General features: G+C 37.1%; 1 protein-coding gene across 1 annotated transcript in view; it reads right to left on the bottom strand.

Moving 5' to 3' along the window:
- Window positions 1-2,933: 2,933 nt before the first annotated feature.
- HAF01 (HAC13 protein (HAC13)) overlaps window positions 2,934-19,102 on the bottom strand; it is a 166,497-nt gene continuing 150,328 nt past the window's right edge. Inside the window, exons 20-22 of the mRNA XM_090019611.1 lie at window positions 5,564-5,632; window positions 4,467-5,483; window positions 2,934-3,368 (exon numbers count right to left, since the gene is read on the bottom strand). Coding sequence (XP_089875737.1) covers window positions 3,006-3,368; window positions 4,467-5,483; window positions 5,564-5,632 — 1,449 coding nt within the window. The 3' untranslated portion in view covers window positions 2,934-3,005. The remainder of the gene's footprint in view (window positions 3,369-4,466; window positions 5,484-5,563; window positions 5,633-19,102) is intronic.

Raw genomic sequence — 19,102 nt, 5'->3', positions numbered from 1 at the left:
TTTTATCAAATAATCTAAATAGATGAGAATCACTTAAAAGACTCTTTGAATAAACTATAAAGCACCCCCTTAGTATGTTCTCATCCATGCCATGCTTGTTTGTAAGTGACTTCCACTCCTTTCTCGCAAATGATGTTATTTATGATTTCTCTATCTTCAAGTTATCGTGTATGCATTTATGAATAACATCTAAAATTCACTTTTTTTACTAAAAGGTTGCTTAGTGATCCATCACATGTACGCTTGTTTTGATACTTCTTCACTTGAAAGAATCATGCTTCACGCACCAATATGCAATGGATCTTCCTTGGGCAAACAATTGTAGTCTGCAACTTTGGTCTCATGCATATGACCATGACTTTGTTATCGTAACTCTTCAAAAAAATTGTTTTATAGTTATTTTTTATCATAATGATCTTTCAGAAACTCATGACAATGTTGGAGACCATTAAAGCTTTTTTCAATAGCAATTTCATAATCGTTTGAGCTTGTTGTTAGCCACTAAATATGTTTACAATCATTGAGTAGTTCGTTACGCAATTTCTTATATAAATGAGATGTCTCTGCTTCAATGATTTTTAATTGCTTATTATATGAGAATATGTTAAACGAGAATCTATTCAACGTCTCATTAATGTAAAAACATAAAACAATTATGCCCAAAAAATGTCCATATAACTTCTATAATATACCAAGGTTTCAACTTCTCAAATGGCATTCATGAATTGCTTTCATCCGCCATTATTTATCTTATATCATCATTGTCTTCGTTCTCTCCCATCGACAATGTATAATCATCATTAACGATATCATCCTCACTACTACCACTAACGTTTGGTTGCACAAACTAAGTCAAGATTCATCGTATCTATCGCTTTTAACTCATCCATGCATTTAACATTCCTGCGTTTTCAATATTCAAGATTAGCTATATATGCAAAAATACAATAATTACACCTGTGTCTCAAGCATAAATCAAAACGTGTACTTAGTTTTATCATTGGCACTGACTTGTCGATATGGTTTTGCATCCTCTGTAGTGATCCTTTTATCATGTACAACTTCAATTTTTCATTCTTTATTGTCGACACGTCGAAGATGCATATTTTTCAAAAAACTGGGCTCGATAAATGGTGTCTGAGATAAATGCACGTACTCCAAAGGATGCCCATTATTCCATTTATCAATTGCTTCTTGTTCAACTCTCAAAGCAACAACACTTTTTCAATTTTATGAGCAACTAAGTAAACGTCGCCACTAAATAATATGAATTCTACATCGTGATTATTTAATAGCTCTATCCATAAATGTTGGCCATCTAATTTGGCATCTTCCCTATATCAGAGGCTAATTGACTCTTTCATATATCCAGGTTTAAGAGATATCAAAGCTACAAATTCTTTATAGCTATTGTTTTTGGAGACCGCTATAGATATTCAAGTAGGGTGATCAATGCTACAGTAGTATATTTAAATCCTTTTAGAGGCCATTATTAGGTGCCTATAATAACCACACAAAATATATTATTTATATTTAGAAACTAGCATATGAGAAAAGAACATCCATATACACAATATATATACATATATTATAAACATAGTAAACCCTAAATGGTAAACATAAGAAAATACACAAAAAAGATCTACAACAGTAACAACCAAACACAAATAAATATATACATATAAACATCCACAACATGGAATAGAAGCATACAAATCATTGAAACAAGCCGTTAAATCATGTTTCAAAAAAAACATGTTAAAAGAAAATCGGTTCATCCGTTAAATATGTGTTTACCAGAAAAAATCACCTTTGAAGATTCAGAATACTTGAGGATGAAATACCGTTGGAATAGTTGTAAAAAAGTAGCCACCGAAAAGCAGGTTGAAAACCACTGGTTGAAGACCACAAATAACCCTAAAAAATTATACAAATAGATTTAAGGTTGCAGTGTTTCGGTTTTTATACTCACGAAGTTTGCACATAATTCTATACGAACTACATGACATATGTGCGATGTTCCAAAGTTTGAGAGTAAAATGAGGTTTATATAAAATCATGCATGAACTTTGTGACATATGTGCGAACTTCATGACATATAAATGATGTTTCAAAGTTTGAGAGCAAAACAAGGTTTGCATAAAATTATGCACAAACTTCATGTCATATGTTCGATGTTTCAAAGTTTGAGATTTACACGACGCACATAAATTTTATGCAACTTTTGTGATGTGCACAAAAAAAAAACATGTGAATCTCCTTTTGAGAGTTTGCATTACCCAAGGAACGAAGCGCTATATTGCATGAACTTGGACAATTCTATACATGTGAGTATTAAAAAAGTCATAGTGAAGTTGGGTATTTGCGCTTTTGAACATAGGAAGAATAGCAAAAATAGGCATTTCGACGAACGGGTCAATTTTTTCGGTCATTTTTCAAAAAATAAAAATGGTTGACTCTATTCACATATGAGATCAAACTGCATCAAACATTACCCATTTTAACTTTTCCACATCAAAGTAATGAGTTCGCCTATTTATAGTTGATCCAATACAAAGGAACCCAATTCATAATCAGATCCAAAACTCTAACATGAGAACCGAGTCAGACATGGATCTGAAACTGAACTAATTTAAAATTTAAATCCAGTGTTGGGTTAATCTAGACCGAACCTGAATCCAGCATGTTTTCATCCCTAATAAACTCTGTGCAACTTAATCTGACCTTTGGTCAGACCAAGCCCGGTTTATAAGCCCCTAATCCAGGTCCAAGTCCAATTGATACTGGAACCCTGCAGACCGTATATGAGACCTTTGGTTGGTGGTTGGTGTTTTGTATTCGATCATCTGGTGGTTTTCCCTGGCCAAAAATTGAATGCCAAGAAAATATATGGAAATTCTTGGCATAAAAAACTTTCAACAAAGTTCATAAACTTTCTGAGAAGAAAGAACAATATTCTGCTTTTATTTTTTTCAAAGAAAATCAAATTTTATTTACATTATACATCAAATATCTCTATATTCTATACCAGCTTCAGCATCTGCCAAAGCATACATATTTTGATCCAATAAACCATCACAAATTTCCAACAGTTGATCAGCAAGGGGAGGAATTCCTGGATTGCGACCGTCATTATACTTGTGGGCATTGTATACAATCTGCCAAACATCATGTCTAAATTCTTCGCTGGAATTGTATTCCATTCTTCTGACCTTCTCTCTAATGGTAGAGAGGTCCATTGGGTTAGTGATGATGTCAAGATAGTCGGGGGCTTCTTTCTTTGATACAGGCTTGAGGAAGAGGTATGAGACTTCATACTGTTCCTTAAGGCTCTCCACTATGCTCTCAAGAATGTTTGATAAGACCACCTGTAAAAAGAACTCATTAGTGTGATCACTGGGCAACATAGGGAACTAGCAAGGGCATGAAAGATAAACTTATGTGCAAACTCACTAGCAGTCATTATCACCACTACATTGACGATTAGGATGAAGAGAGAGAGATCAAAAACAAATTGTTATGATTTGAAGCGGGTACTGCCAACAAAAAAGACAAGAAAAATCATATAGTTGGAAGACAGACTCCAAATGAACTCAAACTTTCAAAGTCACATCCACAAACACTAGTGCAATAGCCACCATCCCAGAGTGTCATATGTGCATGACCCAAGGATCAGTCAGTTGTTTTTTCAGTGATTTACAGAATCAGTTGCAATATCAATTTGTCGGCAAAATGAATATGTATGACCTCTTGCAAGTGAAGAACAAGCTACAAAAATGGAATGTAAACAGAAATACATGGTGGCCTATCATTAGCCCAAAGTGGATGAAAGTGAAAAGGAGCCAATGCATCATTATGATTTTCTGTAACATACCATGGGCACAGACAGTTCTAAGTCAAAACGTGGGGATAGCCCCTGGAAGGATCAAGCCAGAGATCCCTCAGCTGAGAAAGAAAATTATCAACCAATTCAGCTACCATAATTGTCCCATTGGCAGAAATAGTTTCAGAAGAGGTGCTCTCAGGAAACCCAAAGTTGTAAACCAGAATGAAGGGGCATCACCAGTAATAAGCATGGCTTTTTTCCCCATTATCGCAAGCATGAGATTTGACCCTAGAATACATTAGTCAAGATACCCAGAAACTCAAAACATTCCACAACTACATTCAGCAACTGCTGGTGCTTTGCACATTCAGCATTTAAAGTTAAAGAAACACATTGTTGAGTTATTCTGAAAGGTTAGGCACATAAATGTATCATAATTCACAAAATATTCCATTAGCTTTATAAAGAATCATACATCTCACAATTCAAGTGTTTGCAAATGCTATGCACTTAAGTTAGAGATCATACTCTACAGATTCCAAACCAAGGTGAAGCATTGCTCATTTTCCTTTAAATAATTCACTTCTGGAAATTTAAAGGCATGGTTAAATGAATGAAACAATAAGAAAAGGAAAATTACCTCTCCACCCCTTCGGCGTTTTGTCTGCTGGTTATGATCTGATCCGAGGCGTCCCAGATCAGATACAGGTCGCCGCTTGGCCGCCCGATCCCTTTCTGGTATCCTTCTGTCTTTTCTGTTTAGCCTTGGTTCATCTAGATGCACCTCACCTAGCTGGGGCAACTTTTTCTTCTTCATCTTGGCTTTCTTCTTGTCAGCACCATCCTTACCTCTAGCTTCACTCCTCCTCTTAATTTCAGCAACTGTTCTCTCGTGTTGTTCATGCATCTTTCTTTTAGCTTCTTCAAACATCATCCTCTGTCTCGCTTCCTCTCTTTCCAGTTCCTCTTTTCTCTGCCTTTCCTGCTTTTCCCATGATCTCTCTTCAATAACTTTCCTGCTTACTGATGCTTCTGCCAGTCGCTTATTTTCTTTCCTCCATTGTTTGTCAAAGCTCGATATTTTAGCTCTTCTTTCCAATTTTGGGGTTTCATCCTTCACTTCATTGGCCATCTCTGGCTCCACTTTTTCAATTCTCGTCACAACTTTAGGTTGTTTAATGATAATTTTCTTTGGGCGTTGGCCCTTATCTGTCTCAGTGACCTGAATAGGAACAACAGTACTGAAAGGTTCAGTTTGGATGTCGTCTGATTTTATTTTGCTGGACAGTTTAATCTTACTGATCTTAGGAACACTTTTACTTGCAGAATCTGAAGTAGCCAGGTTTTGATTTTCAAGAATCCTTGTCTCAGGCGCATTCTTCTCGTTCAATTTATCAGTACCACTGCATTTGAACTTCAGTGGAAGGATTTTCCCTTGCACATTTGCCCCTGGCCTTTCAGCATTTTCTGTTTCTAGCAGTCCCTTATTCAAGGATTTTGGCAGTAACTTCTTGGTTGTAGGCTTAAGCTGAAGATGAGCTGATGCTTCAAGAAGAGAGGGATTCACTGAAACTTTTTCATGTTCTGCATTTTCAACATATTTTTCTGGTTCTTCTCCATACTTGGGGCAATTCTTGTTGGTTCGCATATGTCCCAGCTGTTCCACCCAACATTTAAATTATACAGAACGTAGATCCTATGTGAGAAACAAATAATCCCAGCATATAACTTACGCACCTGACCACATGCACCACAAACAAAGCTTTCTCTCACTGGTTTATCAGTCTGCTTCTTTTCCCTTAATACCTGGTTACAAAGAAACAATGAAAAGGTGCATTGCAGACATACCCAACAACCAAAAAAGTATGACAAAGGAAACTTTTTCTGAAAAACCAAATCCAGTTAAACATCACATCCAATTATAAGAGAAATCTTGTTCAAAGAAGTTAGTGGAGGCATTATGACAAAACAACCGAAATGCAAGAGTTGGAACTCGGAAAACAGAGTCTTCCAGAATCTAATAAGCACTTAAGTTCCTATTGGCATGAAATTTTAGTTTGTTACAATTGCTACACTTAGAATGTGTATAAATACTTTTTAATTAAAGTTAATAGGAAAGCTGTCCATTCTTCAAGATGCTTTTATTCAAGCAGATGACATGAAAATTGTCCTTTCTTCAAGACTTGATGCACAGAACTTAGTAAAATAAAATATTTTTATTCAAACAGATGACTGTCATTGGTCCATAGAAATAAGAAAGATTTGCATCGAAAGCAACTGTTAAAATGTATATGTTACATATATACTAGTTAGTATGTATCATACTATTTAACTAGTATATATATTGTTGAGATTAAGAGGTTTTTAAGTTTAAGTTTTCCTAGACTAGAGGTTATTTGATATTTAAGTTTAATGAGGGACTTGTGTGTAATTTCTTTCTTTGGCCTCTCTCTATTTAACATAGAGATTAACCCTAATCAAACTTAACGAGTTATCTTATTTCATAGCCGTCTCTCTCTCTCTCCCTAGGTTCCTGTGCATCTCATCTAAACTTCTACATATATTATATATAATATTGTATATATTATTTTTCTGTTTTTTTTTTCTTTTTTTCTTTTTGTGTACTTTATGGTTGTTGATTGGGAGTGTCCAACACCTAGTTGGTTGGACTAGCCGTTGGGAGCTCTAGCTTTAAGAGTGCTTATAAAAGGGGATGAATCCCCATTGTAAATGTACACTACTTGTGAGAATTTGATAAATAAAATATTTATTTTTTATTATTTTGTTCTCCTCTTTTGAGCCTTAGTGCTTTGTATTTCCCATAGTGGCTTTTGTATTTCCCATAGTGGCCTTTGTGTTACCCATAGTGGCTTGTATTCTTGGGATATTGCCTAGTGTACTCATGTGTTTCTATTCTTTGTTATTTCATTTCATGGTATCTGAGCCACAGGCTCTTGAAGCTTGAGGATTGTATTGCTCGTTGGCTTGCAAGAGCTCTCTTGTTGGTGGTCATCATATTCAAGCCATTCCTCCTACACAGTTAGTGATCATGGCCGAAAGAGAATCTTCCATCATCTCCTTCAAACTTAATGAATCTAACAATTTGATATGGGAAACCAATATAGAAAACCACATCAAAGGGAAGAAATTATGGGGATACATTAGTGGAACCACTACCGAACCCTAATTGAAGCTTACACGAAAAGAAGGAGATCAAGTAAAATCCCTCACGATAAAGAAAAGGAAAATGCCTTGAAAGAATTATGAGATTTCGTGTGTGTGGTTCAACTTTCACAGGAAACAAGAAAAGGGAGAGAGAGAGAGATGCACAATTGTTGGGGCGGCACACGATGGCTCGACCTCCAAGCCCTAAGCCTTATAAAAAACAGCAAGTATACAATAAGACAATGTTACAGAAGTATTACAAGAATGCCATTAATGAAACAATATGTGCACGTGTTTTATTTAATGTGCGTATGGATTTGGATCCATATCCATACGCATACTATATTTTAACACCCTCCCTCAAGTTGTACGTGATTTTGGAGCATGTACAACTTGCTCTTCAATAGCCAAAATTGACGTCCTGTTAACCCCTTGGTAAACAAGTCTGCCACTTGATCTTCTGTTCGAACATGACATAGTTCTATCTCCTTCATCTCGACTTTCTGCCGTATAAAATGTTGATCAATCTCAATGTGCTTCGTTCTGCTATGCTGGATAGGATTACATGCAATGTTTATTGCGCTTTGATTGTCACATAGAAGAAATGATCGAATAATTGTCTCCCCAAGATCACTCAATAAGTGCCTAATCCATGTAGCTTCTGTCGTGCCTGCAGCCATCGACCTGTATTCAGCCTCTGTACTCGATCGTGCCACTGCCTTTTGTTTTCTGCTGCTCCAGGACACTAAATTGTGTCTAATATATACACAATATCCAGAGACAGATCGTCTCTCATCTGGATCCCCAATTTGCGTCTGTATAAGTGATGCGTTCATGCCCTCTATGCAGGTTATCGTTCTTGCGATAAACAAGTCTGTCTCCTATAGTTCTTTTTAAATAGCGTAGAATGCGCTTCACAGCTTCCATATGACCTTCCGTTGGAGCATGCATAAACTGGGATACCTGATTGACAACATAAACTATATCAGGTCTGGTAAAGGTCAAGTACTGTAACATTCCCACGAGGCTTCTATACGTTGTAGGGTTGACACAAAGATGACCATCTTTAGAGCTCAACCTTTGATGTAATACACTAAGAGTGCAGACTGGTTTGCAATTCGTCATCCCAACTCTTTCTAGAAGATCAAGAGTGTATTTTTGTTGCATGAGTGTCAATGTGTCTTGTTGTCTGTCGACTTTCACACCAAGAAAGTACCTCAACTCCCCTAAATCTTTCATCTTGAAAGTTTTCATTAAAAACTGCTTCACGTCTTGCACATGATTATCTGAACTCCCAGTGATCACAATGTCATCAACATATATAAGAAGAAGTATAACAATGTCTGCCTTTTGGCAAATAAAGAGTGAATGATCCAGAGAGCATCTTCTAAAGCCATAGCTTTGAATTTGCATAAAGAAACTTTCAAACCAAGAACAGGATGTCTGTTTCAACCCATACAGAGATTTCCTTAGTTTGCACACCCAGGCAATAGGATCCTTCTCAGCATAACCAAGAGGTTGCTCCATATACACTTCCTCCTTTAAAGTTTCATGCAAGAATGCATTTTTAACATCCATCCGGCTAAGTCTCCATCCTCGGTCAACTGCTAGGGATATGATGACACGAATTGTACCCATTTTGATTACCGGACTAAAAGTTTCATCGTAGTCTTCACCATATTGTGTGAATCCCCGAGCAACAAGTCGCGCCTTATATCGGTCAATAATTCCTTCGGGCTTATACTTTGTTTTATAAACCCATTTTGAGTCAACTACATTCTTTCCTTCTGACCGAGGTACTATTTCCGAAGTTTGACACTCATGAAGTGCTTCCATTTCTTCATTCATAGCTTCAGTCCAATGACGAGATTGAAGAGCTTGATTAAAACAAGTGGGTTCATCCTGTTTTGTGAGCTGAGACATAAACAACTGGAAATCAAGGGAAAAGGTCTCATAACTCACCCATCGTTGAATAGGATGCCTAATGTGTGACGGCCTTTGAGTCGGATCATTGACGATGCTTTCCATATTCCTCGTCTCTATATTTTTGTCTCGTCTAGTGTATATTTGCCCAGAGAAGCGTTCTACTGGGGTTGGCTCAAACATGTATCTGTGAGTCATTCAACTCCCTACTCAAGCCAAAGGAAGGACAATCCGCCTGACATGTTTCTCCTGTATTAGCAAAAAGATATGCGCTCATCCATGGATCATATACCTCTATTTCTCGAGATGGCAACTCTTCAGAGTCATTGACCTGAAAATTTTGTTCATCAAAAACAACATTTCTGGAAGTCCTAATACGTTTTGTAGTAGGGTCATAGCATTGATAGCCTTTGTATTCATCCGTATACCCAACAAATCTGCACTTAACGGCCTTGTCCTGAAACTTATTTTGCAGAGATGAATCAATATGTACATAACATACACCAAGGTTTTAAAACCCGTGACTCGGAACTCGACTCGTTCTTTATTGACTCGTGACTCGGCGGGTCAACTTGGTGACTCGGACCGGGTTTTGTTAACTTTTGATTTTAAAAGAAAAACAATATATAATTTGTCTGAAACCATGTTTTTGAGTAAACACAGTCTCCAAACGTCTGTAAGAATATAAAAACAACTGCAAAGACCTATAGAGGTTTGCTTGAATAATTGAATTTGATATCTATACAAGCACTTTGACTAATTCATGACTTGAATTAGAGGATTTGGTCACCATGAGTTCAGTCTGCTACTACCTAAGGTTCCTAAAATGGCCAATCATATATGCTAGCTTGTTTTAAAAGTTTTAATTCCCTCTCTAACAAATCCATAAATGTAAAACAGGGATATATGTGTATATTGAAACTATGCAGGAAATATATTAATGACACAACTATAAAAAGGCTACTAATACTTGAATATGTACAATGCTTGTTCACATAACGACTATGTATAGTGAGGTTTCTGGCTTATTACAATGAGATGAATTAAAAACTGCCAATGAAGGAAAAAACAAAGACTCTGAAGGCAAAGACACTGAAGAATGCTTGGACGACTTCAACTGGAGGACTGGGACTGAAGACGAAGAAACTGAAGGAATCTCCTTGAAGACGTACATGTTTCCTTGTCGCTCCCCCTTAGCGAACGTCTCCTTCGTTCGTAGATCCTTAACATAAACAGAAGAGGGAGTAAATTCGACAGAAGAATTCATATCGTCAACAAGTTTAGCTACAGAAACAATGTTCTTTTTAATATTAGGAGCAAGAAGGACATTGGACAAGTGAAGTGAGGACTTTGACATAGGGATATGTGCATTGCCAGTATGACTAATGGTGATAAGTTCCATCTCCCGTAACTATACTACCTTTTTCAAAATAAGGCAATAAGTGAGATAACTTACCCGCATTACCCGTAACATGCGTGGCGGCACCGGAATCAACATACCATTCGCCTTGTTCATTTTGCTTGATCGTCATCTGTGACAATGATGATAACAAAAGTTGTTGCACATCTGTAGATGGCGCTTTCGTGTCCACAGTAGTAGCTGACTTATTTTCAATTTTGTTTATTTTTCCTCTATTCTGTAGATTAAACCAACAATCAGCTTTCACATGTCCTCTTTTGTTACATAAGAAACAAGTGGGCACTCTCCTCTGATTCCCTGTATTAAAAACACCTGAAATATTAGGTGTAGGCAAGATACAACGTCCTCCCCGCCCAAAACGTCTGTGGCCTCTGATAGTATACGCATACTATATTTTAACAAGAATATCAAGACAAGATGGAGGAATGAGAGGCAACAAATGCACAAATTCTCTTATGGTTCATGAATACCATGAAGTTCAAAATCGCCACCAATAACATTAAGTTCAAGAAAGCATGCAATGCATGGGTATTTCTCATGAGCATATTCATTCAAAAGGATATGACTCAATTATATTATCTCCAAGAAGAGGTGCGAACTACGAAGCAAGGAGATAGAAGCGTTAGAGACTATTATGGTCTCTTGTCCACATTATGGGATGAATTGGCCATCTTGAACCTAAATAGAAAGGTCTGGCGATAGAGATGAGACAAAAGCAAGTTTAGAGAAAATCTCCTCCTTTTTGTTTGGACTTGTAAGAAAATGAGGATCTTCCACGAAAGCACAAATGCTTGTAATAAGTATCTATTAAAGACACTTTAATCATAACCCATAAAAGGGTATAAATGAGAGAACTCAAGAAGGAAAAATAATAAATTTTATTTCATTTACATAAAATGCTGAAGAAGCATTGTTATAAGGAGAGGGGAGTCACACCTATTTATACACAATGAGAGAGAGAGAGAGGAGCTTTTAGAGGGCTCTAGGGAGTAGTTGGAGCTAGTCCAACAGCTCTAGTTATAGTCGTTGGACTAGCTCCAACATCTATTTCAAAACTAGCCAATTCTTGACTAGTTTTGAGTCTAGTTCAATATGAACTAGACAAACCTAAAAATACAAAAATAAAGAGAAAAAAAAGAAAAAATAAATAAATATAAATTATTATATATTAAAATATATTATATTATATATAATTAATATATATATACACTTTTTAACACTCCCCTCAAACTTAGGGTACAATGAGCGAAAGTTTGTTTAAGAGGAAATGATATCTAGCAGCAGCGAGAGGTTTGGTAAAGAAATATGTTAATTGGTATTCTGATGTAACATAAGGCAGATCAATGGTTACATTTAGATACTATCTTTGACATAGTGACAATCTATTTCAATATATTTGGTGCCTTCATGAAATGTTCGGTTCCTGACAATGTAGATCGCACTCTTGTTGTCACAGCACATGCGTGAGGCTTTTGTCACTTCAACTCCCATGTCAGCCATCAGTTTTCTGAGTCAGACTACCTCCATTGTTGTGGTAGTCATGGCTCGATAATCAGTTTCGGTTAACGAAAGAGAGACCTTATGTTGCTTCTTGCACCACCACGAAATCAAGGATTCACCCAAGAAAACACAAAAACCAGTGGTTGAGTGATTCACCTTCCCAATCAGTATCAGTACAAGCAATTAAATCTAATGAAGATGAAGCAGATAAGAAGAGGCCTCATGAAAGAGAAGACTTAATGTATCTAACAATACGCAAAACTGCTCCCATGTGAACAAAAGTATGAGCATGTTGAAATTGACTAGTTGTGTACTATATCAGGTTTAGTAATGGAGAGATAGGAAAGTGCCCCAATAAGTTGTCTATAAGGAGTGGGATTATCAAGAAGTTTTTCATCATCGATTCTCATTTTGGTGTTGATAACTTCTGGAGTATTCACTTTCTTATCATTTGTAATTCCGAACCTGAAAACAATATGAAAAAAAAACTTAGATTGAGATAATAAATAACCTCGAGGGGAATAAGCAACTTCAATTCCTAAAAAATATCTCAATAACCCTAAATCAATCATTTCAAAATGATTTTTAAGAAGCTTTTTAATGTTTTCAACTCCCTTTTCGTCAACTCTGGTGATGACTATGTTATCCACATAAACAAGAAGAAGAAGAATCCCTGCATCAGAAATCTTAACAAACAAAACAGTGCCACTTAGGCAAGTTCTAAACCAAGCTTTTAGTGTCTATTTAAGATCATAAAGAGTTTTTTCTAAACGAAGAGTCTTACCCTTAGGAATACTTATACCAGGTGGCGCTTCCATATATACGTCTTAAACTAGGTTTTCATAAAAAAAACAATTTTGACATCCATTTGAAATATAGGGCACTTTCTAATAGAGGCTACGACTATCAGGGTCCTAACTGTGGTCATCCTGGCAACTGGACCAAAGTTTTTTCGTAGTTTATGCCATACTCTTGGAAATACCCCTTGGCCACTAATCTGGCTTATATATCTTTTAAGAGTACCATCACTCTTGGTTTTAATCTTATAAACTCGCCTACAACCTATGTCACAGGGATTCAGCTAGCAGGGTACCGCACCTGCGTCGACGCGACACAGGTGCGGGTGCGGCACCGAGTGTGGTCAACCCTACTCTGGGTGCGGTCAACGCACCCAGAGTCATTTTGGTCCAATTTTTCGGACTTAAAAAAAAATTGCCAAGAACAATTTGTTTGCCCTATATGTCACAGGGATTCTCCAACTAGGTGCCGCACCCGCACCCAGGGTCATTTATGTCCAACTTTTGGACTTTATATATATATATATATATATATATATATATATATATATAATTTTTTATATTTTTGCCGCACCCCCGCACCCAAGTTTTTTGGAAGTGCCGCATCCCCGCACCCACACCCGCACCCATGTGACATAGCCTACAACTTATAGGTTTCTTTCCTTGTGGAATATCTTGAATAGTCCAAGTGTTAGCCCTTTCTAAGGCTTCTAATTTTGCCCTCATGGTTTCTACCCATTCTATATGATCTTTGGGTTGAGTATAAGACAAAAGATCTATATACGAGTGTATCAATGCAATAAATGCCTTATATGTAGGTGAAAAGGATTCGTAGGACACAAATTTACCGGGAGGTTTAGAGACTTTGGATGACATTCTGGTTTGTGCTTCTAAATATTTTTTCAATGCATATAGAAGATTGGATTCTCTACGTCTTGAGTATTGCAAACAACTGGTGTCCCTATGGGTTTGCTCCAGAGTTACCGGAAGCGCCTAGGCAAAAGGGGAAGCGCGCTTCCCCGAAGCGTGCTTCGGAAGCGCAAAACGTCGCGCTTCCGAAGCGTGAGGGGAAGCGTCCCCCTTTTTTGGGAAGCGCGCTTCCCTTTTATGGGAAGCGCGTCCCCCTTTTATAGGAAACGCGCTTCCCATAAATGGGAAGCGCGCTTCCCCCACGCTTCTCCCACGCTTCCCCCTCGCTTCCCCATTTTTTCCATTTTTTCGCTTCCCCTCGCTTCCGGTTCGCTTCCTAGGTCGCTTCCGGTTCGCTTCCTAGGTCGTTTCCGAGACGGTTCGGAATTTTCTTCTAAGTGGTCCCACGCTTCCCCGCTTCCTAAATTTTTGAAAGTGCCTCGCTTCCCGCTCCCGCTTCCCGTATCGCTTCCCGCTCCCGCTTCCTCGACTGGTAACTCTGGTTTGCTCTTTATTAATAACATTATGTTCAGTATCAATAATACCTTAACCATCGTCAAGGTCACATTCATAGTCACATTCAGCAGATTTTGAAGTTAAATCTATCAAAAAAGAATATTCGGTTACTTGGTCTTTTCAAAATAAAAAAACAATATTTTTTTTCAATAAGGATGCATTTCTTACAACAACAACAACAAAACACATATAGCCTTTTTTATTATCTGCATAACCTAAGAAGTCACAAGGAATAGCAGAGAGAGAGAGAGAGTCTATTATTTTTGTTGGTAAGGACAAAACATTTGCATCCAAAAACTCTTAATCTGGAGTAATCAGGAAGTAATTTGACAAGCTTTTCAATTGGAGTTATATTTTTCAAAGAATATGGCATTCGATTAATGAGATACGTGGCAGTTAGGGTTGTTTCAGCCCAAAATTCTTTTGGCATTTGGTTTGTTATCAATAAAGTCCTAGTGGTTTCCATAATTTATCAGTGTTTGCGTTTGGCCAAACCATTTTGTTGGGGCGTGTGAAGGCAAAATCTTTGATGTGTGATGCCATGTAAATTGACATAATTTTTAAATTCTTTTGATAAATTTTTTTCCCTTAAATCGGTACAAAAAATGAAAATATCATTTTGAAATTTATTTTTAGCCATTTTATGAAATGTTTGAAAATGCAAAAAGACCTCTCATTTATGTTTAAGGAAGTAAATCCAAGTATGCCTAGAGAAGTCATCGACAAAAATTACAATATATGTGTATCTGCCTTTTAATATGACTGGTGTGGGACCCCAAACATCCGAATGTAACTCAAGTGGTCTAGATGAAACAAAAGTTCTATCATGAAATGACAATCTCTTCATTTTACCAAGAATACACTCTTCACAAGCAAAATTTTCATAATTACAAAATTTTACTAAACTTGGAAAGTGTTGGATTTTGGATATATAAGGATGGCCAAGTCTTTTGTGCCTTAAATCTGACACATACAGAAGGAGTAAATTCGACAGAAGAATTAGTATCGTCAATAAATTTAGAAACAGAAACAATATTTTTGACAATACTGAAAGAATGATAAACGTCAGATAAATGTAAGAAAGAATTAGGTAATGGAAAAAAAACATTTCCAACATAAGAGATAGGGTGGAGGGTACCATCTCCAATTTTAATGTTGTATTTAACACGATAAGGAACAGGTTTCGAAATCTTACCAACATCACCTATCACATGTGCAGCAGCCCCGAAGTCAATATATCAAGTCCCCTGCTCACTTTGTTTGAAGCTCAGTCCTGAAAGTGCAGATATTAGGAGATTCTTTACATTGTCCTTTTCATCATCCTTATATCCTTCCCTTGACTTTCCTCTAGTAGAAGACCCAGCACCATTAAATTTGCCTTTATTCTATGGATTAAACCAACAACTCGCCTTAATATGCCCCCTTTTGTTGCATTGAAAACAGGTTGGTACATTCCTTGAGTTCTGGTTCCCTGAGAAAGCATTAGGCGGCATGTTAGGGGTGGGCAGTAGTCCATGACCCCCTTGACCAATTCTTCCCTGCCCACGTCCTCCTCGGAAACCTCCATGTCTCCTTCCCGACATCATCCTTGTGACTAGTACATCATGGTTGTTCAAATTCAAGGTCATCTCCTCACCTCTAATGGAGACTTCATACTGTAGCAACTTTGCACGTAGATCTTCAAAACTAGGCAATGAAGGTATACACAAGAAAGATGTGACTATCATGTGATAATCATAGCCAAGTCCATTTAGTGTCTGCTGAACTTTATCTCGATCAAAAATCTCGCAACCCACCATAGCTAACTAATCTGTAATAGTCTTGACTTTATTCATACACTCTATGACAGATGGAGAGTCCTTTTTCAAAAGTTGAAATTCTCTTTTCAAATGCAAAATTCTGGCCTCTGAGATCTGAGAGTACGTTTGTGCCAATTTTTGCCAGAGCTCCATAGATGAACACTCATCTGGAATGGCCACCAATACCTCCCGAGACAGAGTAGAGGTAATGTAGGCCAAAACTGCTTGATCTTTTCTCCTCCACGCCACAAAATCTGGATTCCGAACCAACTTGCTGGAAACCTCCCATTTATCATCTAGCTCTTCCTGTATAACAAATTCTAGCAGGACATGAACTGTCCCATCAAGGTTTCCAGAGAGATCCAAACTCCTAATGAAGGGTAAAATTTGCCTCTTCCAGGTTAGGTAATTCGAATTATTGAGTTTTTCAGAGATAAGTTGGCCAAGGAAGCTCAATGGGAGAGAAGGAGAGTCCATAAATAAAGGTGTAAAAGAATTTGAAGGAGGCAAGTAATAAATTAGCAAAGCAGTCCAAGAATTAATAGGAGAAGTCTGACGCAGCAGTCTATCTGTCCTCTTTTTCTATTTGTCCTTTTTTTTTAAGAAATCAGACTCGCTACTCAGAGACGTCCAGCAATGGTGCTGCTCAGACGTTAAGTGAGAGACGTCAAGCAATGGCCCCTCTCATGGGGTTGAAGGACTGCACAGGCAATGGTTTTGATCTGCACAGAATATGATCAGACTTGCCACCGACTCCAAAAGTGACAACACAGATCTAGTAAAAAATAATAATAATTGAAGAAAGGAATTTAAAACTGACGTAACTGAGAAGACACCAAAAACATATTTAGAATAAAGAAAGGTGTATATATATTTTTGTTTTGATTCTGACATAAACAATCAGATCTCGTGCTGAGAAGGAGACACAGATCTGATAAACTGGTCAGATCTTGAAGAACCGACAGAGGCAGATCTGATGAACTGATCAGATCTGGAAAGGATGATAAAAAATGTTTAAAATCAGGATATGAATCTGAAGGAAACGATGCCAGAAATAGGAGAGATAGAAAGACAGATCTGAAGCCGAAATCCGATCTGAAAGGTGAGATAAAATCTGAATCCGAGAATCGACAAATGGGGCCTTGAAGAGAAAAAGCTGATTAGAATAAGACCCACAATGAAAGATAAGGGATAGAATCACGATAACCTGGAATTTGAAGATTGATCTCTCAAGACACGCCTTATGGGATCAACTTCACGCCCTTGGACAAAGATCAGACGGAACCGTACTCTGATACCATGTGAGAAATCACACGAATATGTCAATGCAGAAGAGGGAGAAGAATAGTTGTGTAAGGGGCACCCACTGATGATACGATTCTCAACTTGAGAGTCGTGCCCTATAATCTCAATATATATATATATATATATATATATATATATATATATATATATATATATATATCCAAGATACAACGTGCATCGGGTCTACCCAAATATGATAAAACAACCTAGACCCAATAATAACATATACATGTATGGATCGGGTCCCAGACCCATATTCGAATGGAAACAATACACAATCTCAATACCATCCTCCATTCTTTCCACTTTTTCTCATAGGTGGCTAATGCCTTATTTTTCTCTCCTTCCATGAGAGGCACCTCTTTCTCATTTTCAATCTTTGCGAGAATTAATTTTGGTTCTGAATCAAAACCATTTACTAATCCCCACAACCCCTTTCTCCAAATGTGATGCTTCATAATTGAAGCCCAGATCACATAATTGGTATCATTTAGTTTTACAGGCATCATGGTGACTTTATCATTGCCATCCAGTCTTACAAGGGTGAAGAAAAAAGAGAGAAAACGAGAGGAGAAAAGAAAAAGGAAGAAAATATTGTAATAAAATGGATCCAATCCAATAAACATCCAAGAACACACTTCAATCAAGTAGAATAATTGATTGAATAGTCCAACCACCCACACAAGGGTCAAATAATCATTGTTATTGCATAGAATCACTCTTAAAGAGCAAGAAATATAAGGGCCAAAAAGGCCTATTTATAATACACATGGGAGCTAAAGGGGGCAGCTCCATATGACTATTGGGCTGCTCCCAACGGTCACATTTGTGACCGTTGAGGGCAGCTCCAACAGCTATGTGGAGCTGTCCCATCATTCTAAAAAGAATGATAAAACAACAAACAATAAAAAATGTAAAAAGGTAAAAAATAAAAGGTCAGCCCCTAATGGGCTGACACTTATTACAGGAAAAGATCGAAATACCCATTAGGGGTATTTCAGTTTATATATATATATATATATATATATATATATATATATATATATATATTACCCCTTTTAAAACTTATGGTGGAACAACCGAGAGTTTGCCAAGTAGGAAATGAAATCTAGGTGACGGGAGTAGTTGATACTCTGATAGAACATAAGGCAATGTGATGGTCTTCCTTAGAAATTCTTTATGAACATAGTGGCAATCCATTTCAATATGTTTTGTCCTCTCATGGAATGTATAATTGCTTGCAATGTATATAGTACTCTTTTTGTCACAGCATAATTTGGTGGGTTCTGCGATGTGGATTCTCAAATCTTTCAATAGTTGCCGCAGTCATACTAACTCAGATGTTGTCATGGCACGATAATCAGTTTCAGTGGAAGATAGAGACACCTTCTGCTGCTTCTTGCATCAACATGAAATTAGATAATCACCTACAAAAATGCATAAACCAATGGTTGAGCGTAGAACATTCGCATCCCCTCCCCAATCAAAATCAGAATATGCAATGACTTCTAGGGAGGAAGAGGATGACAAAAACAATCCATAATTGATTGAATACTTAATATATCTAATAATTCTCATTACAACACTTATATGTACTGTAGTGGGAGCATGCTGAAATTAACTAACAAAGTAAATAGCATGAGAGATATCAGGACGAGTAATAGAAAGATTAGACAAAGCTTCAATCATTTGTCTTTATGGAGTTGGATCTTGCAGAGGTTCTCCATCATCTTTCTTTATTTTTGCATTTATGACTTCGAGAGTGTCAACCCGTTTTTCATCTGAGAGTTTTAATCGTTCAATGATCTCTGTTGCATACTTAGTCTGTGACAAAAAATAACCACGAGGTGAGAAGACTATACTTCTATTCGAAGAAAATATCGTAAAAAACTAACATCTATCATATCAAAGTTGGCTTTACAACTTTGATATGATTAACTCT

Source organism: Nuphar pumila, chromosome 10, assembly GCF_984573655.1.
Source record: "Nuphar pumila chromosome 10, dmNupPumi1.hap1.1, whole genome shotgun sequence".
Classification (NCBI taxonomy): Eukaryota; Viridiplantae; Streptophyta; class Magnoliopsida; order Nymphaeales; family Nymphaeaceae; genus Nuphar; species Nuphar pumila.
The sequence above is the reverse complement of the archived record's forward strand: the minus strand, read 5'-3'. Positions and strand labels throughout refer to the sequence as shown.